The sequence below is a fragment of the Cottoperca gobio genome, unplaced genomic scaffold (genome assembly GCF_900634415.1).
Source record: "Cottoperca gobio unplaced genomic scaffold, fCotGob3.1 fCotGob3_242arrow_ctg1, whole genome shotgun sequence".
In the NCBI taxonomy this organism is placed as follows: Eukaryota; Metazoa; Chordata; class Actinopteri; order Perciformes; family Bovichtidae; genus Cottoperca; species Cottoperca gobio.
In genome coordinates this window covers 115,032-142,594 of record NW_021166867.1, presented here as the reverse complement: position 1 = coordinate 142,594, position 27,563 = coordinate 115,032, and the positions used below count along the sequence as shown (strand labels likewise).

Genomic DNA, 27,563 nt, shown 5'->3' with positions numbered 1-27,563 from the left:
ATGCTGCTCTGTCAGGAGAAAGGCACCTGGGAGACGGACAGATCCTTCGTCAGCAGTTAGTAGATAGAACTGATTTAAAATATAATAATAATAATGTTTTTAAGGAGCATTCTGCTAAATTTAAAAACGCTTCCTGTATTAATGTGCTCCTCTCCTCCTGATGAACATGAGTCATCTGTCGCTGCGTGGGCGTCTGAACCAACTGACTCGCTGCTGAAGCCAAAATAAAGTGAGAAAACACTGTGATCTGAGCCGAGAGTCATCAGATCATCAGGTGTCTACTCTGCAAATATATAATAATACAAGAAAGATATATATTAATAATAATATTAATAACATAATTTAATAATGATAAATGTTAACATTATCAATACCACCACTACTATTAATATTCATATTATTATTATCAATATTAATATTGACAACATTATTATAATAGTGGTGATGGCGTAGTGGTCTAGTGGTATGACTTCCAAACAGGCTGAGAAAGCTGAGAGTTCAATACCAGGGCTGTCACCAGTGTACCCCTGAGCAAGGTACTTAACCCTGAGTTGCTCCAGGGAGACTTTCCCTGTAGTTAGTTCACTGTAAGTTGCTCTGGATAAGAGTGTCTGTTAAATGACCTGTAATGTAATACAAAAATAAATATATTATGTGTATGTAAAACATCATTGGACAATATACTATACTATATATATACTCATCAGTGTCTTTAAATACACACACACACATATATATATATATATATATATATATATATATATATATATATATATATATATATATATATATATATATATATATATATATATATATGTGTGTGTGTATTTAAAGACACTGATGAGTCCACTGTAGTCGGCAGCAGTGTGCGTGAAGCTGTGGGTGTGAATGTGATGGAGTAGCAGTTTGTAGTGGAGGTGGTGTCGAGGTTATCAGGCCTGACGTGTCCTGCAGCCTGCCCACACACAAAAAATAGATCCTTCAGTTTGACTCACATGACTATCCTCCAGCTCTTATCACGTTCCTCTGGACGTCCTCGCAGTGCGTCTGCATGTTCACGCCATCACATCCTCTGTCACACTTTCAATGTCTTACCGGCTCACCTGTAAAAATAAACTTCTCCCAGAGATGTCATAAGAGACGTCAGCTTCTGATTGGCTCTTTGTTTGAGACACTTTACAAAGTAAGTCTGTGACCCTAACCCTCACAGGATAATTTATTTTGTTTGGCTTTTTCAAAGGAGAACATAATGTAAAATAACAACTCATAAAGAAGTACAGGACACCAAATGTAACGAGAGGGAAAGAAGAAATGAAGACATAAAACAAGACTGAAATAAAAATAAACATTGAGATGACAGCCACAGCTATTGGTGGGGGATCTGAGCCATTATAAAGAATGACAAAGCAAAAGTTATAATAAAATTATATTTAGATGGAGGAATGTCTTTCGTATGATTAATAAAATGATGGGTTAGGGTTAGCAGTGTATTGACTCTCTCTCCTCCAGTTACACCAGTGTATTGACTCTCTCTCCTCCAGTTACACCAGTGTATGGAGTCTCTCTCTCCTCCAGTTACAGCAGCGTATTGACTCTCTCTCCTCCAAGTTACAGCAGCGTATTGACTCTCTCCTCCAGTTACACCAGTGTATTGACTCTCTCTCCTCCAGTTACACCAGTGTATGGACTCTCTCTCCTCCAGTTACACCAGTGTATGGAGTCTCTCTCTCCTTCAGTTACACCAGTGTATGGACTCTCTCTCCTCCGGTTACAACAGAGTATAGCCTCTCCTCCAGCTACACCAGTGTATGGACTCTCTGTCCTCCACTGTTTCAGTCCCTGATGTGTTGTACAAACATTGCTTCAGTGTTTGGCAGTCTTTGAGTGTTTCTGGCGGCATCAGGTGAATGAACTCTGGCTGTTTGTTCACTTTCTTCTGCTTCGCTCACTCTCTCCGTCCTCTCTGAACACACTGATCTGGCTTTAACTTTTACCTTCAATAAACTCTGTTTCTGTGCAGCTGAATTGTGCTCGGGTTCACTTCCATTCACAGAAACACTGCCATTTACAAATTAATTTTCCTCTTTTTTAAAAGTTAGAGGTGGTCATGATGATGCATATTTAAAGCCTCCGCAGTGTTTGAACTTTCCCCAGTGTTAGGGTTAGTAAACATTAATAAAGAGGATATGTATCAGTTGACAGCTAATCATTCATCAATAAAACACCAAATACTATAATATTATTGAAATGTGTTAAGGCTCTAAAGCAGGGGTCTTCAATCTTTTCCTTCCAAGGACCCCCAAACTGATGGAGAGATGGAGCAGGGACCCACTAACCCTAACCCTATATAAATTGTAGAACATTGTGTTTTATATTAAACTCGGCCTAGTGCTGTGTATACACATAGCTACCCAGTTGTTGTGCATTCAATACTAAGCTATTCAACTAATACTGAATGTGTGCGTTGCTGATTGAAAGATAACGTCTTCTGCCTCCATTCATCCGTTCGCTACAAAATGTCAGATTCATGTTAATGTTTATTTAAAGACATTTAAATTTGTGGAAAACAAATTGGTAAAAAAAAAAAATTGGAAATATAAAAATGTAATGATCCCCTTGCAGTACCTCTGCGGACCTCCTAGGGGTTGCGGACCCCCTGTTGAAGACCTCTGCTCTAAGGTTTAGGCTTCAACAGACATTTGGTTTTAAAATGCAGAAACCAGAAACAAACCTTTGAACCTAGAGTGTTCCCACAATAGGGATGTCGGGATATACGGTATTGACAAAATCCATGGTATTTAAAAAATAAAATATTGATATACTTTTAATTTTACATAATATAATATATACATATATTTAACCTTAAAGATGTCAGCCTTTTTATCAGCCGAGAGAATTCATCATTGTTCTTGTTGCCGCTGTTTACGTTTCTCCTGATACAGGAACGCACAACAGTGTTTCTGTTGGGTTTCTTTGTCATGATTAGCATTATGCACTAAGCTAAAACTGCATTTGTTTGTGCATAATGGCATATATTATCCTTGAATTCTTGAATAATATTGATATTAGCCTTGTTGTTTCAATGGCTTTTTCGTGTTTGTTGTGAGGCTGAAGGTGGAAGTTAATCCTTTACATTAATTAATTAATCCTTCATCACAATAACTCACTGGTTTACAGTTCTATGTGGGTTATACTTTTTGTAAAGGTGATACTCTGTTTATCTGTGTCCTTCTATTATTATTTGTGTCTTTTGTTGATGGAGTTGGGGATGACAAAGGAGTTTGAACATTTTATTTGAGTTATGTTGAGTTGTATTTTAGGCTGTTTTCAGGACGTGTTGATGCGATGTGGTCCAGTCCAGAGTGCTTTGTGTTTGCCTCAGCAGCCGTCTTTGTGTTTCTTAAATCAACTCGTCGACTCAGCGATGAGTTTGTAGGTCAGCAAACAAACAGAGCATTGCTATGCCAAAAGGCCCTGCTTCCCTTCGACCTGCAAGATTGAACTTGACCAACATCCAATGGCAGAGCGGAGGAGGAGGAAATGGAGGAGCCAGTTTGAACCAGCAAATAAAGAGTCAAGTGTCAGGTTTCTACATCGCTCTCTCTGTGAAAGTGTGAAAGCAGAGCGGAGAACATTCACCTGAAGAGGAGGCAGAGAGGCCGACAGTCTGGATCATCAAATATCTAAGGACCTAAAACACTGAATCTGAACCTGGTTTCACATTCAGAAACAGCATCAAGTGATGACTTAATGTAATAAAGGAGATACACTTAAAGTCGTTCTGAATGTACAGTTTGTATTGATGTCTCTCGTCCTCTGAGAAGAGGAATGTTAAAGTTAGTTTAATGTGATCCGCTCTGTTTCTACTAAATAATGAGATGATTGTTAAAGGTTGACAAACACCATTGTTTAATGATGAAGCTAAAAAATTGGCAAAAATTCAAATAAATTATTAAAAGTTGACAACAACATTTCTTCTTTACACAATAAAGCAATGAAAATGTTTTGTGTTTTTGTTTCACCAGTTAAATAATTTATACAAAAAATATTCACAGCTCGTTAACTGACAAATCGTCTTGTTAATTTATTGACAGCTTGTTAGTCTCGTTAATTAACTCACAGCTTGTTAACTGACACATTGTCTCATTCATTTATTGACAGCTTATTAACTGACACATCATCTAGTTAATTTATTAACAGCTCGTCAACTGACACATCGTTTAGTTAATTAACTAATCAATTCATTAATTGCTTGTTTGTACTTTGAACCAAACTTTCATCTTCTGTGTCGACTGTCTTTGGCTTTCTTCCCAATCTAAAGGAGAACAGTTAGCATGGAATATAAAACATTTTTTTTTTATAATAATAATAATAATTATTATTATATTAATAATAATAATAATATTGTTTGGCTCCAGCAGCCGGTTGAACATTATTCTTTCAAGTATGTCAAAAACATTTTTAAACAGTTTGAACTTTGACAATAGAAAACAATAGACAAACAATAAACCACACATATAAATGTAGACAGATAAACTTTGCAGGAGCTGTTGCATAGTATTTTCAGGTCGTTCCAATGTGGAAAAGAGTCTTTCCCAATAAGAAATATGATGCTTCGTCACTAAACACAAATACTGATATTTGTTGCAGTATTTCCATCAGTTTATGAGCAGCCGCACTCCTCCACGATCATGTTCTGGATGTCTTTCTTGATGATCTTCTGCTCTTCATTGTAGTACAGCATGGACATAGCGCGCAGCCTCGTGGGAACACAGCACGACTTGATGTTTTGAAACGGGCTATAGCCCCTCATACGATAATGATTGATAACGGTAGAGTGGAAGGACAGGGACGAGCCGCTAAAGCTCGCCATGTGGTTTGGACAGTCGCCCTGGCAGTAGTTGGCATGGTAACCGGATGGAGCGATAATCCAGTCGTTCCAACCGATATCTTTGAAGTTCACGTAAAACTGTCGTTTGCAGCAGACGCGTATTTTCCCGTCGCATTCCAGACCTCGTTTGACTCGTCGCTGAGTTGCCTCTTCTCCAGCTCGCAACACCACCATGAGGAATGGTCGGTGAGACTGATCTCGCCCGCCCGCTTGCTCGCCGACCGCAGGCATCAGAATGGGCGAGGCTCCAGCCTCGGTGCACAGCGGGCAGGAAACCCGCAGCCCGAGTAAGCTGCTGCCGCCATCCAGCAGAGTCTGTACACTGCGGGAGACGGCGAGGGTGTGCCAGCCGCTGCGACGAGTGTCCACCATTTTCTCTGAAACACAGTCCTCTTTCTCATCATCCGCGTGATGAAGCCGCAGCGCCACTTTGCCTTTCACTCGGATTCCCTTTGACATCTTCAGGAAGATCCAGACATTCGCCTGTTCCACCACCAACGATCCGCCGCCCTCCTTTGAGATGTCAAAGGTCACCGTGTTCAGAGAGGCTCCTGCCAAAGAAGGCACAGTTAGCATGTTAGCAAGAATTACCCAAATCCATCAGTATGAACAGATCAGCAAAAACATTAATGTTCAGTCGATAAAAACAAAGACATTGTGTAACACCACGCTGTAAAATAAAGTTAACAAAATGTAACCTTTTGATTTTCAACAGAGAAAATAAAGATATTCAGGTTTTCTTTGTCACTCACTGAGAAGCTATTTTATTCTAACTCTACAGAGAAACATTTCACTGAAATGAAAAGATAATTTGAAGAGAACATCGTAAGAAAAACAGTTTTGGACCTGCTGGTTTTTGTCTGAAGAAACCGTGACCCTGCTGTCTGAACAGCCCCCCCGCTTTTTGTCTTCCTGTCATTTGAATGAATGAACAAAGAAAATGTCATTAACAGTAAAAGCATGAATGGAGCCGCTGCCTCTAAATATACCCAATATGAGTGGAGACACTAAAAAAAGAAAAGCCTGGTTTCAGGGAATGTTGGTAACAAGGACACACACAGACACACACACACACGCTCTTTGTTTCCTGCTGCATAATTACTGAGGCCCAGATTTGTTTGAATGGAGAGATTATTTACGGCCTGAGACCACTCGGTATGCCCCCCCCCCCTCGTTACTGTCCTCTTATTTCGGTGAGCCTTTGAGGGACATTTTTAATTAAAGACTATTTATAGCACAAAGACATTCTGTACATTTATGGAAGCAAACAAGTCAGTTAACGTCATAAACACAACTCTTAAAAAAACAACTGTAACATAACCAACAGACTCTTATGTTGAAATCTCTTCCTGTGACCAAACCCGGCTTATAAATTAATGGAAAAGCATTGTGATAAAAACCAACCAATATTAGAGGAGGACTTTTTCAAAATATGTTTTATAAATGTCTTTGTATATTTTTTAACATTTTTATTCTCTCTTTTTAAACACGGCTCAGATGAGGAGTCGCTTTGAGGTCTGACTCTGTTAAACTGGATTTATTCTCCTAATGAACCACTGAGGAGTCTGAGAAGTAAATGTGTCAAAAGTCTAATTCAGTTTGTCTTGTTACAGAACAAGAGACTGATCTCCAGTCACAATGACGTTCAGTTTGAAAAATAATCAATAATAATAATAATAATCAATCAACACGACGTCAAACGGATGATTTGATTTCTGACAGCTCAGAAGTTGTTGCTGCGGTACAGTTGTTATTTTAATATTCCTGAAGTAGTATTTTAATATATAATAACGGTTCTAAGTAAGTCGTGCCTTGAAGTGAAAATGCGATTGCAGACTGTTTACATTAAAAATAAATGTTCTGTATTAAATCATGTCAGGTGTTACTGAGTGCTTCCTCTTCCTCCTCCATGTTGTCTTCACTATCAGAAATCTGCTGAATAATAATGAGAAATCAGTAGGAAACCTGCTGTTACAAGCTTCCGGGCAGTCACCCACTCAAATCCGCATAGTGACTGTGTCTGCCCCACGACCACTGAAATTAATATAATCAATGGTAAACAGAAGAGGAGTTATACATGAAAACCTAATTAAAATAAACACCACCGCTGCAAAATTAAATGTGGGCTCTTAAACATCAGATCTTTCTCATCTAAAGCTGGATTTAAATGATCTCATATCAGATAATAAGATTGATTTATTTTGTCTCACTGAAAGCTGAGACATGAAGAATATGTCTAAATGAATCCACTCCACCTGGTCATATTAATACTCATGTTCCTCGAGACTCAAACCTCTTGATCAATCCTAAACCTAAACTAAACTATAACTCTTTTGAAAGCTTTGTTCTTACGCTCTCAAACCCAACATGGAAAACAATAAAGCCAGTTTTATTTGTTACTGTGTACCGCCATCCTGGTCCGTATTCTGAAGTTCTATCTGAATTCTCAGAACTTTTATCAAATTTAGTCCTTAAAGCAGATAAAGTAATTATTGTAGGTGTAATATTCATGTGGATGTTGATAGTGACAGCCTTAATAATGCATTTATCTCAATATTAGATTCAATTGGGTTCAGTCAAAATGTACATGAACAACTCACTGTTTAAACCACACTCTGGACCTTGTTCTGGGATATGGTGTTGAAACTGAAAGTGTATCAGTGTGTCCACATAATCCTCTTTTATCAGAACATTTTAATAACTTTTGAAGTCCTATTACTGGACTACAAGCCAGCAGGCAGAACATCCTACGCTCGATGTTTATCTGAAAGTGCTGTGACTAAATTTAAGGAAGTGATTCCATCAGCACTTAATTCAACACCAGGACTCAATATCAATATAATGGAGGACTCCAATGCTAACTTTAGTCCCTCCCAAATTAGTCCTCTTGTTGATAGCGCTGCAGCCTCACTGCGAATAACACTCGACTCTGTCGCTCCTCTAAAGAAGAAGATCATAAAACAGAAAAAGAAAGCTCCATGGCTTAATTTACAAATCCGCAAACTAAAACAAAAGTCGAGAAATCTTGAAAGTAAATGGCGTTCCACTAAATTGGAAGAATCTCGTTTAGTCTGGTTAGATCATCTTAAAACGTATAAGAAGGCTCTCCGTAATGCAGAGCAGCTTATTACTCTTCCTTAATAGAAGAACATAAGAACAACCCCAGGTTTCTGTTCAGCACTGAGGCTGACAGAGAGCCGCAGCTCTACAGAGTCTTCTATTCCTATATCTCTCAGTAGTGACGACTTCATGAGCTTCTTTAACCATAACATTATAATTATTAGAGACTAAATTAATCTCCTCCTGCCCTCAATCAGTAATGACTTCACTTCAACCGCCGGAACCTTAAAATCATTTGTAACTCCTGAAATATATCTAGACTGTTTTACTCCAATCAACCTTAACCAACTAACTTCAACAATCTTATCGTCTAAGCATCAACCTGTCTTTTAGACCCGATTCCAACTAAAGTGTTTAAAGAAGTTTTACCCTTAATTAACACCTCGTTATTAAATATGATCAACCTGTCTCTATTATCTGGCTACGTACCACAATCCTTTAAAGAAGCTGTAATAAACCACTTCTTAAAAAGCCTAGTCTTGATCCAGAGGTTTTAGCCAACTATAGGCCGATATCTAACCTTCCCTTTCTCGCTAAGATCCTTGAGAAAGCAGTTGCAAAACAGTTGTGTGATTTTTTACATAATAATAGTTTATTTGAGGTTTTTCAATCTGGATTTAGAGTTCATCATAGCACAGAGACGGCAGTGGTGAAAGTTACCAATTACCTTCTAATGGCATCAGACAAAGGACTTGTCTCTGTTCTTGTCTTGTTAGACCTCAGTGCTGCTTTCGACACTGTTGATCATGATATTCTACTACAGAGACTGGAACATTGTTTTGGCATAAAAGGAACCGCACTAAGCTGGTTCAAGTCCTATTTATCTGAGCGATCTCAATTTGTATCTGTTAACGATGAATCCTCCATGACAGCCAAAGTCAGTCTTGGAGTTCCGCAGGGTTCTGTACTTGGACCTATTCTATTCACCTCATATATGCTTCCTTTGGGCAATATTATAAGGAACCACTCTATAAACTTTCATTGTTATGCGGATGATACCCAATTATATCTATCAATTAAACCAGATGAAACCAATCAATTGGCTAAACTTCAAGCCTTAAGGACATAAAAACTTGGATGTCCTGCAACTTCTTGATGTTAAACACAGACAAAACTGAAGTTATTATACTTGGCCCTAAACGCCTCCGAAACGCATTTTCTAATGACATAGAAGCTCTGGATGGCATTAATTTGGCCTCCAACACTACCTTAAGGAATCTTAGCGTTATCTTTGATCAGGATCTGTCTTTTAACTCCCACATAAAACAAATCTCAAGGACTGCCTTCTTTCATTTACGTAACATTGCAAAAATAACATCCTCAAAATGATGCAGAAAAACTAGTCCATGCATTTGTTACTTCAAGGCTGGATTACCGCAACTCATTATTATCAGGTTGTCCCAAAATGTCCACTAATATTCTTCAGTTGATCCAAAATGCTGCGGTACTTGTATTGACAAGAACTAGGAAACAGGCTCATGTTACTCCTGTGTAATGTTAAATAATTATATAATGTATAATGTCTTTTAAGCTACTAGATGCATACATTTCCCATGGGATGAATAAAGTACCTACCTACCTTACAAAGCAATTAATGGTCAGGCTGCAGCTTATTTTAAAGATCTCATAGTACCTTATAACCCAACTAGAGCATTGCGCTCGCAGAAAGCATTGTTACTTGTAGTTCCTCGAGCAGGGGTCGGGAACTTTTTTGGCTGGGAGAGCCATAAAAGCCAAATATTTTTTTATGCATTTCCTTGACAGCCATATATTTAATACATTTGAATGCAACTTTATGCGTGCATTTTTTAAGAATAACACGTCTCTGAGTACTAATAGCGGTATCAGTGTTTCATTGAACAGGTGCTCTTTTATTAAATAAACTAAACGCTTACGTTATTTATCTCATTTATGTGCACGTTTCAGTGTTTACTGCACGGGTGTCAAACTCAAGGCAATTATATCCGGCCCGCGAGAAAATATCATATGTCTGTCATAACTGGCCCGCCGGTTTTGGTAATTAAATCAATGCATGGCACAACCACGGGAAAACACATTTGAAGAAGTAACTAAATATGTGAATGGAATGAAAGTTTATGGAAAGCAAAGGGAAACACACCACATATCTCTGGGACGAAAGTGGCGATGTGAGCTGACCTGTTTGTGCGACATAACGAAGCATCTCACTGTTAAACCTGCAGCTTCAGGGCCGTGTGATCACGGACATGTATGATGCAGTGAGAGCTTTCTAAGCCGAGATGCCTGTGGGAGACACGGATGCAGCAAGGAAACTTTGGTCACTACATGTTTCCAAACACTGACAAACCATCTCCACTGCTGTGTTCCCAACAGCATTCTGCTGATAAACTGAGTGCATTTGCCGACTTTGCAGCTCAGAAATTTAAATTGAACTTGAAAATTTGAACTGCTCAGCAATCCGTCCCCTACGCACGCACGTGTGAACACACCTTAACCTACAGCCAGAGACAGAGTGGTGGAAAGGAGAGGGGAGAACTAAAAACAAATCTGCTGTTGAATGTTTTACTTTAAAATGACACAATATAATTATTTATTACTTGTTAATCATGTTAAATGTCAGCTCAAAATTGTCTGCGAGCCATATTGCGTTATCGGAAGAGCCATATATGGCTCGCGAGCCATAGGTTCCCGACCCCTGTACTAGAGTCTCTAAGAGTACAATGGGAGCCAGAGCTTTCAGCTATCAAGCTCCTCTCCAGTGGAACCAGCTCCCAGTTTGTGTTCGGGAGGCAGACACCCTCTCCACATTTAAGAGCAGGCTAAAGAATTTCCTTTTTGATGAAGCTTATAGTTAAGGCTGGCTCAGGCTTGCCTTGGACCAGTCCCTAGTTATGCTGCTATAGGCTTAGACTGCCGGGGGACTTACACCTCTCTCCTTCTCTTCCTCTCTCCTCATCTTCCCTCCTCTCCCTCTCCCCTCCTCTCCCTCTCTATCTGTATGCATTTATGTAAATGTTTGTTATTAACTCAGCATCTGTGTCTCTCATGTGGCAGGTTGCCACTGTTAAAGTTTATGTCTGGATCATGAATCATGGCTGCGCCTGCTGCCCTGGTCCTGTTAATATATTTTTGTTTTCTTATTTATTTGAGACACCGGGAAGCCTTTTTGACATCATGCTGGATTCATCTTTTTTTATCACACCATCATTTCTGTCACATGGATGGTGTATTTGTACTATGTTGTTTATCCTATACACACGTCATCTATTGCACGTCTGTCCATCTTGCGAGGGGGATCCCTCCTCAGTCTCTCTCTGAGGTTTTTTAAATTTTTCCCCCTTTAATTGTGAGTCTCTTTTTAGGGAGTTTTTCCTTGTGCGGTGCGAGATCAGAGGGTCTAAGTACAGAGGGTGTCATATGCTGTACAGTCTGTAAAGCCCACTGAGACAAATGTGTCATTTGTGATATTGGGCTATACAAATAAATTTGATTTGATTTGATTTAACCTCCTCAAATGACTCCATTGAAAATGAAGGAGCAGCAGCTCTACTCTGGACTAACTTTGGATGTCTGCGCTCCTCATCCAATCTCTAAGGCTGAAACCAGCCACCCTGCGAAGGAAAGTAATTTTGTCCACTTGTATCTTCTCCTCATTACAACAGTCCGATCGAATCGGACTGTTGTAATGAGGATCATAAAGTAGGATGCATCACTACTTGTACCAAACTACTTATTCATCTCACGCTCCATTTTACCCTCACTAGTGAACAATACCCCGACACACTTGAACTCCCTAACAGTAACTCAATCCCAAACCGGAGGAGTAATCCTCTGTTTTCAGCCAGAGAGCATCTCTCATCCCAACTCCTTCCCACTTGGCTGCAAACAACCTCATTGCATGCTGCAGGTCTCCCTCTGATGAAACCACCATAACACATCATCTTCAAAAAGCAGAGACGCAATTCTGAGGTCCCAAAACCAGACCCCCTCCTCCCCCCCGACGACACCCTGAGATCCTGTCCACAAAGGGACGACCATGGGGGCCGACACCCGCTGGAGACGTGTTTAACTTTGTGCCAAGTACATGGACACAGCTTTTACTTTGTTATACAAGGACCGGGTGGCCCTCCATCCACCTGCAATACCCCCCACAGGACTCCCCGGGGGACACGGTTGTAAGCTTTGTCCATGTCCACAAAACACATGTAGACTGGATGGGCAAACTCCCATGACCCCCCAAACAGACACACACTGCTCGTCCTGAAGTTAAGCCTCCTTTCAGCACCCTGGAATAAACTTTCCTGGTGACGCTAAGCAGTGTGTTACCACCCTCCGGTCCCCTTTAAAAAAAATGAGAACCACCACCCGGTCCCCGACCTCCAAACCTCACTGACAACAAAGTCCAGAGCCTTCAGCCTCTCCAGGATAATCTTATCCAGCCCTGGCACCTTGTCGCTGACCAGCTTTATGTCTACCTCAGCATCCTCTGCCAGGGATATGGTTAGTCTTCCCCCGAGTCTTCTAACTCTGCCTCCTCCACAGAGGACGTGTTGGTCGGGTTCAGGAGTTCCTCAAATTGCTCTTTTCACAGCTCGATAATATCCCCAGTCTGGGTCAGCAGTTCTGCTCCCTGCAGAACTCAGTCTGAGCCAAACCCTGCTTTCCCTTCCTGAGTCGTCTGACGGTTTGCCAGAACTTCTTTGAAGCCAATCGAAAGTCCTTCTCCAAAGTCTCCCCGAAATCCTCCCACCCCCGGGTTTTTTGCTTTGACCACCGCAGCCCTTTTGGCTTCAGAACCCCCCAAGGCCAACCAAGCCCGAATGGCATCCCTTTGCAGCTTGACCGCCTCTTTCACCGCTGGTGGACACCAGCAGGTTCTAAGGTTACAGCAATGAATGAATGAATGAATTAAGGGCTGAAAGAATAAATGAATGGATTAATGAATGGAGATTAACTCTCACTCAGAAGACAGAACAATAAACTCGACTTGATCTTTGGATCATTTCTAATAACCTTTTTCTGTCAGTGCAGCTCATCATTTCATCCAAACATAAATATAGACAGACAGTCTGAGTAAAATCAATATAATCAGTCTGTCTGAGTGTGGAAATCAGTAAACAAACTCTTCGTATTTTTGTGAATGAGCTGATAACAGAGCACATAGACAGACAGACTTCTCTAATGCAGCTGATGGTCAGAAAACCACAGTCGGGTCTGAGTGTACTGCCTTTATTGAACTCTGAAACTCTGTAACTTTTTTTACTTTTAACTGTAACTCTTTCACTCTGTAACTTTGTACCTTTTTAAACAGTAACTCTGTAACTGTATAACTTTTTAATTGTAACTGTTTTACTTTTTTAACTATGTAACTCTACAACTTTTTTACTGTAATCTTTTTACTTTTTAACTGTAACTATGTAAGTTTTCAACTTTAACTCTGTAACTGTAACTCTGTAACTTTTTAAATCTTTAACTCCTTAACTTTGTAACTCTGTAATCTGTTAATTTATACTCTGTGCTGAACTCCTCGTTAGTGAAACTTTAACTAAATCTAACATTTAACTTTCTAACTTTCTAACTTTTTAACTCCTTAACTTTCTAACTCTAATCTGTTAACTGATACTCTATGCTGAACTCCTAGTTAGTGAAACTTTAACTAACGCTAACATTTCTGATTGGTTGTCAGACTCACCTGGCTCTGCAAAAGTAATGATTTCAGATGGTGGTTCAATTAGTGATGGGGCCCCAAAGCCCCGGCCCTCCTCTAGGATGTCCACACTGCCGTCTCCAGCCACGCGGCCGACGTGGAGCTTCTTGATGGCGTTGAGCAATGCGGCGCGAGGGACAGGCTGAGTCAAGTTGGGCCGAGTGCTCAGGTGCAGCATATTGAGAATGTGAAGTTTCACCGCCTCCACCATGTCGCTCTGTCCTCCCAACGAAGACGAGTTTCTCCTCATCTGAGGCAGAGCGCAGGACGGACAGTCCGGGGATGGCGCCCCCTCATGGAGCCGATTCGCCATGTTGACCTCTGGAGCTGGAGAGACCGTCGGAGAGGCGTCGATGAGAAGACCGATGGCCACGAAGAAGAACAAAGAAAACAGAGAGGACATGATGGGCTCTCTGACTGACACTGAAGCTTCAATACTGACAGGAGAATCTCACAGTAGAGACAATATCAGTAGGGTCAATGGAGTTTCTCTGATGTTTGAACAGAAATTAAAAAAAGAATTCAGCAGCTGACAGGGAAGTTAAAAATCTGTCAAAGTTCAAAGAGCAGCAGGTCTTTGAATCTCCTTGGTTTGCAGGCCCAGTGCTAATGTATCCGGTCTTGATGTATTTGACCCTGATGGCTCTGATATTCCTGATTGCTCTGGCGGTCCTGATGGTTTGGTGGTCTGAGCTGAATGAACACCGTGTGCAGGGTCACTCTACTCTCCCTCTCTGCTCTGTTACTGTAATTATACCTCTCTGTCTGTTTAATCCCTCCCTCCATACACAGAGGTATTCCCTGTGATTCACACACACACACACACACACACACACACACTGTGAGTAAAGTCTCTCAGAATATCTCAGGACTGTTTGTGGTGTTTCCTCCTGAATGAACGTCACGACAGAAGAGGAGGAGGAAGGAGGGAAGAGGAGGAAGAGTGTCCCTGATTCATTTATACCACACACACACACACACACACACACACACACACACAAACACACCAACACACACACACACTGGTGACTCATGACAGCGTCATCATCGCCTCACGTGGAGGAGAAACTCTGTTGGTGTGAATTTAATTTACTGAAGACTTTGTTGTTATAATCAGAGTCCTGCACACAGCAGATGGAGCTCGCTCAGAACACACACACACACACACACACACACACACACACACACACACACACACACACACAGTGACATCAGCACACCCTCTACTGGTGAGAGTCGGTGTTACAGCGTCCACCTTATCTGAGCCTGTCTGTCTGAGCAAAAGAAAGACACTTAGTGGTTACTATTATGGCAAACTGTTTCTCCTGGTGAAGTCAGACTGCGGGGCCCAATATCTGCGGGTATTTGATTTGGTGATTAAATACATAAATTATATACAGTATATCCTCAGAACTTTGTGTTCTCCATAACAGACATTTTGAAAACTATTTTGAACAGTCTATTGACCAAATATTAGTAAAGGTTGTCCATTAAAAACTTTACTTAAGTATAAAAAATATCAGCAGTAAAACGTGGTAAAGTCCCTATAGTTAGAATAATGATGTATTCAGGATGGTTTCTTTAACCGTTCCAGATCTGAATTATGGAGATCTTTACATCAAAATGATGTATGAACATGTCTGTATTGCAATGTTTTTATGTCCTTACTGCAGTGTTTTTAAGTCTGTACTGTCGTGTTTGCCTCTCTATATTACTTATATCCACATGGTTGATTGCACTTACTGGATCTAGTTTTGAAGCAATTTCCACATTTTTAATAAAAGTAAAAAATTGCTTAATGTCAAAACCTTAATTGGATATGTATGTTTGCTGGATTGAAAGTCAGAAAAAGTGTTGCGTGGCAACACATTTGTTTTTGTTTCATTTGTTTCATCTTGCTTCTCATTTTTATCTATTGTTCTTTTATTGAACTAAAACAAGTTTAATAATGAACAGATTTCTGCTGTTTGTTATCATTCAGTAGTTTTTTTTAACACTTTTTAAAAATGTTTTAGCATATATAGACACTACATAAGACAGTACACAAACTTACACATCCAAGACATAACAAAATGAAGTACATTAACAGTCGCACAAATAACATAATTAAATTAAATTAACTACACAAACATGTGGGTAGGCTATGTAAGGAAATATACAAACATGTAGGCAGATATGAAAGGCTTCAATCCTTCTCCCAGCATGCCAGGGACCCAGAGTGCCCTCTAGATCCACATGTTCCAGATAGTTAAGGAACAGGCCCCATACTTTTTTAAATAGTTCTTGTGTTCCTTTAATTGAATAGGTGATTTTCTCTAATGAGACACATGCAGACAGTTCTTTTAGCCATTTACCAATACTTGGACTGTTTACATTTCTCCATGAAAGTGCTATCATACGTGTTGCCTGTAGCAGACAGAGATTTAAAAAGATTTGTTCTTTCTTCCTTATGTTGTGTTCTTGTGGGTAACACCCTAACACAAGACGCCTGGGCTCCATGCTTAACTGCAATGATAGAATCTCTTCTGTCATACATTTAACCTCCTCCCAAAACGTTCTTATCTTGGTACACTCCCAAACACAATGGAAGAACGTTCCCTTGGATTGTCCACATTTAAAACATAAGTCTGGGATATTACCATTAAATTTGTTTAGCTTTTCTGGAGTAATATATGTACACATTAGCCAGTTATATTGTAAGAGCTTAAGACGGGTATTCACTGTTTGTGATTGCGCTTTCTTGCAGGCACCTTCCCATTCATCAACTGAAAGGTCTTCTTGAAAATCCTCCAATTTCTAAGTTTCCCTTCGGAGGACTCAGGGGACGCAGATATAAGCAAGTTATAAAGTGCAGAAATTAAGTGTTTCCCCCTACAGTCCTTTAATATTATGTTCTCTAGTGGTGAGTATGGAGGTATAGATCATAACTGTTTTTGGTTTGCTCCAATAAAGCTTCTAATTTGTAAAGATTTGTAAAAATGTTTCTGTGGAATGTTGTGTTGACTTGCAAGCTCCTCAAACGCCATCAGTTCATCATCATTGAGCCGAAGATCCTGAACTCTCTGTACACCCTTATCTGGCCAAACCTTAAACCCTCTATCAGCTCTGCCTGGAGTGAAGTCATCATTTCCCCAAATTGGACTAAAACGTGAGAGAGAAAGGGGCTCGCCCAAGTACTTCCTCACTTCATGCCAGACTCTAATCATGTTCCTAGTAATAGGGTTAGTGGTTTCTTTCTTAAGTTTCTTAAGACTAGTTGAGTACAAATACATGGGAAGAGGTAGCTCTAAAAATTGGGACTCCATCTCTCTCCAGGCAGGGAGGTTGTCGTTTGCAAAATAAAACATAGTAGTCCTTAACTGAGTTGCCCAGTAGTACCAGAGAGGATTAGGACACGCAAGGTGCCCCCCTCTATCATAGGGCATATACAGGAGGGTTAAGCGCAAGCGGGCTCGTTTGTTCATACAGCAGTTTTTACATTATTTACTGTTGTTTACTAGACCTCACAGTCAAAAAGAGAACCCAAAAATAGCAAGTGTATAATTTGCTCCACCTGCACACAAACACCTTCAGCCTCCTGCCACCACAGATTACCTGGTTAGTTCATCTGAGACACAGCAAGACTTTTACTCACGGTATTTAAAGTTCACTCAATATACTTATTTTTTTTCACACTGCACATGTTGATACACAGTTTAATTAAAATAAAAGAAATCAGGAGGTTGACTGAAACAATCCAATCAGCTGACTGAGTGTCGTCGCTCTAAGCCCCGCCCCCGCCACACACACACGCACACACACACACACACGCCTCCCCCTTCTGCCAGCACGTCTCTCTATTTCTCGTTAATCTGCCCCTCTCTCTCTCTCTCTCTCTCTCTGCAGTCATCATGGCGGAAATCAAAACGGGAATCTTCGCTAAAAACGTGCAGAAAAGGCTTGAACCGCGCGCAGGAAAAGGTAAGAGCTGCTGGCGATGGAGGGTTGATGGAGGGGTGACGCTGGGCGACAGATGGAGGAGGACGGGGGAATTTGGATGTATAGCTGCTGCAGGCTGCGGGCCTGTGCAGCCTTCTCATATTATCAAAGTCTGTTCCGATATATACGTAATATTTGTATTATTAAATATTGATCCGCACAGAGAGGGTGACGTCACGATGTTTGCATTAAAATCAGCACATAAAAACGGTAAAATCATCAGAAACTGAGGGAGAGCGTTTTGATTGGCTGAAGCAGATCGACCATATTAATTTAGACGGTAACACCTCGTGATGACGTCACATGCGCGGTGACACATGTCACCCGTGTGTCTGATGTTTTTAAATAAATGACGGTGAAGAGTTCTTCTGCTCCAAGGTCGGCAGAAGGGGGGGTGCCCTGTGTGCGGCGTGATGACGTAATTTCTAACGCAGGATCAGCTACCTGCACGTTGTTTATAGGAGAGTGTAAACATAATACTGTGTACTGTAAGTCTATTTATACTTTTACAGTTACTTTCGTTAGTTTTTAAAATGTATATAGGCTATAAATATTTTCAGATAACAAGTGTCAACACTGTCCATGGTACTGAAACATTACCTGTTTCTGATTGGACATGAGAACTGTCAGTGGTCAGTTGATCTTTATCTGACGTTACTGCTGTCCAGCTCCTTATATGGGCAGACAACCAACCAATGAGATCCCAGCGAGCTGATATTTGAGTCTCTCCAGGAAAGAAGGGTCGTCTGTCGCCCTGAGTGTTGATAAAACCTGTTTCTTCTTGGACATAAAATCCTGTGCTGCAGGTGTCACTGCTTCCATCCAGAAATACAACCAGACACTGGGCTTATTAAATATTAAACCCACTGTGAGCTGAGCTGCTTCACAGCTCAGACTTTATTAGTATTAAAGGTAGCTCTGTTTCTCTGCTTGTGTCTAATGTGGAGGCATGATTCGTGTTTCACTCAAATAAATCAACTTGAATACACACAGAGACGTAATGTTGTGTTCTTCATGCTGAACAATTATTAACAACTTCCTGTCCGTACAAATAATAAAAAGCACAGCATTTTTGCTTAATTTTCAGGTGCTGCAGAAACTGGGAAAAGCAGACGAGACCAAAGATGAGCAATTTGAACAAGTGGTCGTCAACTTCAGGAGACAGGAGGTGAGAGAAGCTTACAGAGCAGCATATATATATATATATATATATATATATATTATATATATATATATATATATATATATATATATTATGTGTTCCCAGACCCTCGTTTGACTCGTCGCTGAGTGGTGCCATTCTCCAGCTCGCAACCAACCATGAGAAATGGCCGGGTGAGGGGACTGACTCGCCCGCCGCTTGCTCGCCGACCGCAGGCATCAGAATGGGGCGAGGCTCCAGCCTCGGTGCCCACAGCGGGAGGAAACACGCAGACACGAGTAAGCTTGATGGCAGCCATAAGAAGAGTATGTACATCTGCGGGGAGAGACGGCGAGGGGTATGTGCCAGCCGTGGACGAGTGTCCACCATTTTCTCTGAAAACACAGTCCTCTTTATCACATCCGCCGTGATGTTGAAAGCCGCCAGCGCCACACTTTGCCTTGGCATCGGATTCCCTTTGACATCTCAGAAGATCCAGACATTCGCCTGTTCCACCACCACGATCCGCCGCCATCCCCTTTGAGATGTCAAGGTCACCGTGTTCAGAGAGGCTCTGCCAAAGAAGGCACAGTTAGCATGTTAGCAAGAATTACCCAATCCATCAGTATGAACAGATCAGCAAAAAACATTATGTTCCCACGTCGATTAAAAACAAAGACATTGTGTAACCACAACGCTGTAAAATTTTTTTAAAGTAACAAAATGTAACTTTTGATTTTCAAACAGAGAAAAATAAAGATATGCAGGTTTTCTTTGTCACTCACTGAAGAAGCTATTTTATTCTAACTCTACAGAGAACATTTCACTGAAATAAAAGATAATTTGAAGAGGAAATCGTAGGAAAAACAGTTTTGGACCTGCTGGTTTTTGTCTGAAGAACCGTGACCCTGCTGTCTGAACAGCCCCCCCCGCTTTTTGTCTTCCTGTCATTTGAATGCATGAGGGGGGGGGGGGGGGGGGTTTTTTGGGGGTTTTTTTTTTTTTTTTTTTTGGGGGGTTTTGACAAAGAAATGTCATTAACAGTAAAAGCAGAATGGAGCCGCTGCGCCCTCTAATATACCCAAGATGAGGGAACAGACACTAAAAAAAGAAAAGCTGGTTTCAGGGAATGTGGTAACAAGGACACACACAGACACACACACACACGCTCTTTTTTGTTTCCTGCTGCATAATTACTGAGGCCAGATTTGTTTGAATGGAGAGATTATTTTACGGCCTGAGACACTCGGTATGCCCCCCCCCTCGTTACTGTCTCTTATTTCGGTGAGCCTTTGATGGGACTTTTAATTAAAGAGATTTATAGACACCAGACATTCTGTACTATGGAAGCAAAACAAGTCCGTTAACTCATAAAAACACAACTCTTAAAAAACAACTGTAACAAACCAACAGACTCTTATGTTGAAATCTCTTCCTGGACCCCAAACCCGGCTTATAATTAATGGAAAGCCTTTGGGATAAAAACAACCCAATATTAGAGGAGGACTTTTTCAAAATATGATTTTATAAATGTCTTTGTATTATTTTTTAACAATTTTATTCTCTCTTTTTTTTAAACACGGCTCAGATTGAGGAGTCGCTTTGAGGTTCTTCTTGACTCTGTAACTGGATTTATTCTCCTAATGAACCACTGAGGAGTCTGAGAAGTAAATGTGTCAAAAGTCTAAATTCAGTTTGTCTTGTTACAGAAAAGAGACGGATTCTCCAGTCCACAATGACGTTCAGTTTGAAAAAATAACAATATATAATAATAATCAATCAACACGCGTCAACGGATGATTGATTTCTGACAGCTAGAAAAAGTTTTTTTGGGGGGTTGCTGCGGTACATTGTTATTTAAATATTCCTGAAGTAGTATTTTTAATATAGAATAACGTTCTAAGTAAGTCGTGCCTTGAAGTGAAAAATGCGATTTGCAGAATGTTTACATTAAAATAAATGTCTGTATTACATAATGTTAGGTGTACTGAGTGCTTCTCTTCTCTCCATGTTGTCTTCACTATCAGAAAATCTGCTGAATAATATAATGAGAAATCAGTAGGAAACCTGGTTACAAGCTTCCGGGCAGTCACCACTCAAATCCGCCATAGGACTGTGTCTGCCCCACGACCACTGGAAATTAATATAATCAATGGTAAACAGAAGAGGAGTTATACATGAAAACCTAATTAAAATAAAACACCACCGCCTGCAAAATTAAATGTGGGCTCTTAAACATCAGACCTTTCTCATCTAAAGCTGATATTTAAATGATCTTCATATCAGATAATAAGGTGATTTATTTGTCTCACTGAAAGCTGAGACATTGAAGAATAGTCTAAATGAATCCACTCCAACTGGTCTATTAATACTCAGGTTCCTCGAGACTCAAAAACCTCTTGATCAATCCTAAACCTAAACTAAACTATAACTCTTTTGAAAGCTTTGTTCTAGCTCTCAAACCCAACATTGGAAAAACAATAAAGCCAGTTATTTGTTACTGGGCTACCGCATCCTGGTCCGTGTAGTCTGAAGTTCTATCTGAATTCTCAGAACTTTTATATAATTTAGTCCTTAAAGCAGATAAAGTAATTATTGTAGGTGTAATATTCCATGTGGATGTTGATAGTGACAGCTTAATAATGCCATTATCTCAATATTAATTTCAATTGGGTTCAGTCAAAATGTACATGAACAACCACTGTTTTAAAACCACACTCTGGACCTGTTCTGGGTATGGGTTGAACTGAAAGTGTATCAGTGTGTCCACAAATCCTCTTTATCAGAACATTTTAATAACTTTTTGAAGTCCTATTACTGGACTACAAAGCCGCAGGCAGGAACTCCGACGCTCGATGTTTATCTGAAAGTGCTGTGATAAAATTTAAGGAAAGTGATCCATCAGCACTTACTTCAACACCAGGACTCATATCAATATAATGGGGCAGGACTCCAATGCGAACGTTGTCCCTCCCCAAATGGTCCTCTTGTTGAAAGCGCTGCAGCCTCACTGCGAATAACACTCGACTCTGTCGCTCCTCTAAAGAAGAAACGATCATAAAACAGAAAAAGAAGCTCCATGGCTTAATTTACAAATCCGCAAATAAACAAAAGCGAGAAATCTTGAAAGTTAAAGGCGTTCACTAAATTGGAAGAATCTCGTTTAGTTGGTTAGATTTCATCTTAAAACGTATAAGAAGGCTCTCCGATTGCAGAGAGCTATTTACTCTGCCTTAATAGAAGGAACTAAGACAACCCAGGTTCTGTTCAGCATGGGCTGACAGAGAGCCGCAGCTTACAGAGTTCTCTATTCCTATATCTCTCAGTAGTGACGACTTAATGAAGCTTCTTTTTTAACATAACATTATAATTATTAGAGACTAAGATGATCTCCTACCTGCCCTCAATCGTAATGACTTCACTATCAAACCGGCCGGAACCTTAAAATCTTTGTAAATCCTGAAAATATATAGACTGTGTACTCCAATTCAACCTTAACCAACTAAAACTTCAACATCTTATGTCTAAGCATCAACCTGTCTTTTCGACCGATTCAACTAAAGTGTTTTAAAGAAGTTTTACCCTTAATTAACACCTCGTATTAAAATGATCAACCTGTCTTATTATCTGGGCTACGTACCACAATCCTTTAAAGAAGCTGTAATAAACCACTTCTTAAAAAGCCTAGTTGATCAGAGGTTTTAGCCAACTATAGGGCCGTATCTAACCTTCCCTTTCCGCTAAGATCCTTGAGGAAAGCAGAGTAGTTGCAAAACAGTTGTGTGATTTTTTACTAAGAATAGTTTATTTGCAGGTTTTTCAATCTGGATTTAGAGTTCATCATAGCACAGAGACGGGCAGTGGTGAAAGTTACCAATTACCTGCTAATGCGCATCGACAAAGGATGTCTCTGTTCTTGTAGTGTTAGACCTCAGTGCTGCTTTCGACACTGTTGTCATGATATTCTACTACAGAGACGGAACATTGGTTTGGCATAAAGGAAACGCAATAAGCTGGTTCAAGTTCCTATTTATCTGAGCGATCTCAATTTGTATTGTTAACGATGAATCCTCAATGACAGCCAAAGGTCAGTTCTTGGAGTTACGCAGGGTTCTGTACTGGACCATTCTATTCACCTCCATAATATGCTTCTTTGGGCAATATTATAAGGAACCACTCTATAAACTTTCATTGTATGCGGATGATACCCCAATTATATCTATCAATTAAACCAGATATTGAAACCAAGCAATGGGCTAAACTTCAAGCCTAATGGACATAAAAAACGTGGATGTCCTGCTGCAACTTCTTGATGTTAAACACAGGACAAAACTGAAGTTATTATTTCTTGGCCCTAAACGCCTCCGAAAACGCATTTTGCTAATGACATAGAAGCTCTGGAGATGGCATTAATTTGGCCTCCACCACTACCATTAAGGAATCTTAGCGTTTTTATCTTTGATCAGGATCTGTCTTAACTCCCACATAAAACAAATCTCAAGGACTGCGTTCTTCATTACGTAACATTGCAAAAATAACATCCTCAAAATGTGCAGAAAAACTAGTCATGCCATTTGTTACTTCAGGCTGGATTACCGCAACTCATTATTATCAGGTTTTGTCCCAAATGTCCACTAATATTCTTCAGTTGATCCAAAAAATGCGGCGGGTACTTGTATTGACAGAACTAGGAAAACAGGGCTCAGGTACGCCTGTTGAATGTTAAATAATTATAGAATGTAAATGTCTTTTAAGCTACGGAGAGGCATACATTTCCCATGGGATGAATAAAGTACCTACCTACCTTACAAAGCAATTAATGGTCAGGCTGCAGGCTTATTTTAAAAGATCTCATAGCAAATACCTTATAACCCAACTAGAGCAGTGCGCTCGCAGAAAGCATTGTTACTTGTGTTCCTCGAGCAGGGGGGTCGGGGGAAATTTTTGGCTGGGAGAGCCATAAAAGCCAAATTGTTTTTTGCATTTTCCTTGACAGCCATATATTTATAACATTTGAATGCAACTTTATGCGTGATTTTTAAGAATAACAAGTCTCTGAGTACTAATAGCTGGTATCAGGTTTCATTGAACAGGTGCTCTTTTATTAAATAAAAAACTAACGCTTACGTTATTTATCTCATTTATGTTGACGTTTCAGTGTTTACTGCACGGGTGTCAATCAAGGCAAATTATATCCGGCCAGCGAGAAAAGATCATATGTCTGTCATAACTGGCCCGCCGGTTTTGGTAATTAAATCCAATGCAGGCACCAACCACGGGGAAAACACATTTGAAGAAGTAACTAAATATGTTGAATGGAATGAAAAGTTATGGAAAGCAAAGGGAAACACACCACATATCTCTGGGACGAACGTTGGCGATGTGAGCCTGACATGTTGTGCGACATACCGAAGCATCTCCCCCCCCACTTGTTTAAACCTGCAAGTTCAGGGCCGTGCGATCACGGACATGTAATGAGCAAGTGAGAGCTTTTCTAAGCCGAGATGCCTGGGGAGGACACGGATGCAGCAAGGAAACTTTGGTCACTACATGTTTCCAAACAGACAAAACATCTCCACCGCTGTGTTCCAAACAGCATCGGCTGATTAAAAATGAGTGCATTTGCCGACTTTGAGCTTCAGAAATTTAAATTGAAACTTGAAATTTGAACTGCTCAAAAGCAATCCGTCCCCTACGCCGCACGTGTGAACACACCTTAACCTACAGCCAGAGACAGGAGTGGTGGAAAGGAGAGGGAGGGAGAGAACTAAAAACAAATTGTGTTGAATGTTTTACTTTAAAATGAACACAATATAATTATTATTACTTGTTAATATGGTAAATGTCAGCTCAAAATTGTCTTGCGAGCCATATTGCGTTATCGGAAGAGCCCATATATGGCCTCGCGAGCCATAGGTTCCGACCCCTGTACATAGCAGTCTCTCAGAGTACAATGGGAGCAGAGCTTTCAGCTATCAACTCCTCTCCAGTGGACACCAGCTCCCAGTTTTGTGTTCGGGAGGGCAGACACCCGCTCCACATTAAGAGCAGGGGCTAAAGAATTTCCTTTTTGATGAAGCCTTATAGTTAAGGCTGATCAGGTTTGCATTGGACCAGTCCCTAGTTTATGATGCATAGGCTTAGACTGCCGGGGGACTACACCTCTTCTCTTTTTCTCCTCTCTCCTCATTTCCCTCCTCTCCCTCTCCCCTCCTCGCCCTCTCTATCTGTATGCATTTATGAAATGTTTGTATTACTCAGCATCTGTGTCTCTATGTGGCAGGTTGCCACTGTTAACGTTTATGTCTGGAATCATGAATCATGGCTGCGCCATGCCTGCCCTGGTCCTGTAATATATTTTGTTTCTTATTTATTTGAGAACGGGAAGCCTTTTTGACATATGCTGGATTCATCTTTTTTATCACACCATCATTTCTGTCAAGGATGGTGTATTTGTACTATGTGTTTTCCTATACAACGTCATCTATTGCACGTCTGTCCATCTTGAGAGGGGATCCCTCCTCAGTCTCTTCTGAGGTTTTTTAAATTTTTTCCCCCTTAATTTTTTTTTTTTGTTTTGAGCTCTGTTTAGGGAGTTGTTCCCTTGTGCGGTGCGATGATCAGAGGGTCTAAGTACAGAGGGTGTCATATGCTGTACAGTCGTTAAAGCCCACTGAGAACAAATGTGTCATTTGTGATATTGGGCTAACAAAATTTGTGATTTGATTGATTTAACCCTCCTCAAATGACTCCATGAAAATGAAGGAAGCAGCACTCTACTCTTGACTAACTTTGGATGTCTGCGCTCTAATCCAATCTCTAAGGCTGAAACCAGCCACCCTGCGAAGGAAGGAAGGTAATTTTGTTCCACTTGTATATTTCCTCATTACAAACAGTCCGATCGAATCGGACCTGTTGTAATGAGGATATAAAGTAGGATGCATCACTACTTGGGCTACCAAATCCTTATTCATCTCACGCTCCATTTTACCCTCACTAGTGAACATACCACACACACTGAACTCCCTAACAGTAACTCAATCCCAAACCGGAGGGAGTAATCCTTGTTTTTCGCCAGAGAGCATCTCTCATCCCAACTCCTTCCACTTGGCTGCAAACAACCTCATTTGCATGCTGAGGTCTCCCTCTGATGAAACCACCAGAAAACATCATCTAAAAAAGCCGAGACGCCATTTCTGAGGTCCCAAAACCAGACCCCCTCCTCCCCCCCGACGACACCCGAGGCTGTCCACAAAGGGACGACCATGGGGGGCCGACGAACACCCGTGGAGACGTGTTTAACTTTGGTGCCAAGGTTACATGGCCACAGCTTTCTTTGTTATACAAGGACGGGTGGCCCTACATCCACCTGCAATACCCCCCACAGACTCCCCGGGGGGCACGGTGGTAAGCTTTGTCCATGTCCACAAAACACATGTAGAACTGGATGGGCAAACTCCCATGACCCCCCAAACAGACACAACTGCTCGTCCTGAAGTTTTAAGCCTCCTTCAGCACCCTGGAATAACTTTCCGGTGAGCTAAGCAGGGTGTTACCACCCTCGGGCCCATTTAAAAAAATGAGAAACCACCACCCGGTCCCCCGACCTACAAAACCTCCTGACAACAAGTCTCCAGAGCCTTCAGCCTCTCCAGGATAATCTATCCAGCCCTGGCACATTGTCGCTGACAAGCTTATGTCACCTCAGCTCCTCTGCCAGGGATTATGGTTAGGTCTCCCCCGAGTCTCTTAACTCTGCCTCCTCCACAGAGGACGTGTGGTCGGGTTCAGGAGTTCCTCAAATTGCTCTTGTCACGCTCGCTCGATAATCTCCCCGTCTGGGTCGCAGTTCTGCTCCATGCAGAACTCAGTCTGAGCCAAAACCCTGCTTTCCCTTCCTGAGTCGTCTGACGGTTGCCAGAACTTCTTTGAAGCCAATCGAAAGTCCTTCTCCAAAGTTCCCCGAAATCCTCCCCACCCCCGGGTTTTTGCTTTGACCACCGCAGCCCTTTTGGCTTCAGAACCCCCAAGGCACCAAGCCCGATGGCATCCCTTGCAGCTTGACCGACTTTTCACCGTGGTGGGACACCAGCAGGTTCTAAGGTTACAGCAATGAATGATGAATGAATGAATTAAGGGCTGAAAGAAAAATGAAGGATTAATGAATGGAGATTAACCTCACTCAGAAGACAGAACAATAAACCGACTTGATCTTTGGTCATTCTAATAACCTTTTTCTGTCAGTGCAGCTATCATTTTCTCCAAACATAAATATAGGACAGACAGTCTGAGTTAAAAATCAATATAATCAGTCTGTCTGAGTGTTGGGAAAGCGTAAACAAACTCTTCGTATTTTTGTGAATGAGCTGATTAACAGAGCACATAGACAGACAGACTTCTCTAATGCAGCTGATGGTCAGAAAACCACAGTCGGGTTGAGTGTACTGCCTTTATGGAACATCTGAAACTCTGTAATTTTTTACTTTGAACTGTAACTCTTTCCATCTGTAACTTTTTACCCTTTTAACAGTAACTCTGTAAATGTATAACTTTTTAATTGTATGGTTTTACTTTTTTAACTATGTACTTCTACAACTTTTTTTGTACTGTAATTCCTTTTGACTTTTTAAATGTAACTATGTAAAGTTTTCAACATTTAACTCTGAACTGTAACTCTGTAACTTTTTAAATCTTAACTCCTAAACTTTGTAACTCTGTACTGTTTAATTTATACTCTGTGCTGAACT

At 40.7% G+C, this 27,563-nt stretch overlaps 1 protein-coding gene across 1 annotated transcript; it reads right to left on the bottom strand.

The window, feature by feature from the left end:
* Positions 1-3,963: 3,963 nt before the first annotated feature.
* LOC115005037 (inhibin beta A chain-like) lies at positions 3,964-14,100 on the bottom strand. The gene is made up of 2 exons (XM_029426823.1): positions 13,683-14,100; positions 3,964-5,442 (listed from the first exon to the last, which is right to left on the bottom strand). Exons 1-2 carry the CDS (start codon positions 14,098-14,100, stop codon positions 4,664-4,666), a joined length of 1,197 nt encoding a protein of 398 aa, XP_029282683.1. The 3' UTR covers positions 3,964-4,663.
* Positions 14,101-27,563: the final 13,463 nt, after the last annotated feature.

Excerpts from the sequence above, each read along its gene's own strand:
- LOC115005037 (XM_029426823.1), bottom strand. The coding sequence starts at position 14,100 with ATGTCCTCTCTGTTTTCTTTGTTCTTCTTCGTGGCCATCGGTCTTCTC. Across the intron at positions 5,443-13,682 it reads CATTACTTTTGCAGAGCCAG|GAGCCTCTCTGAACACGGTG; the intron begins GTGAGTCTGACA and ends CTTCTTTGGCAG.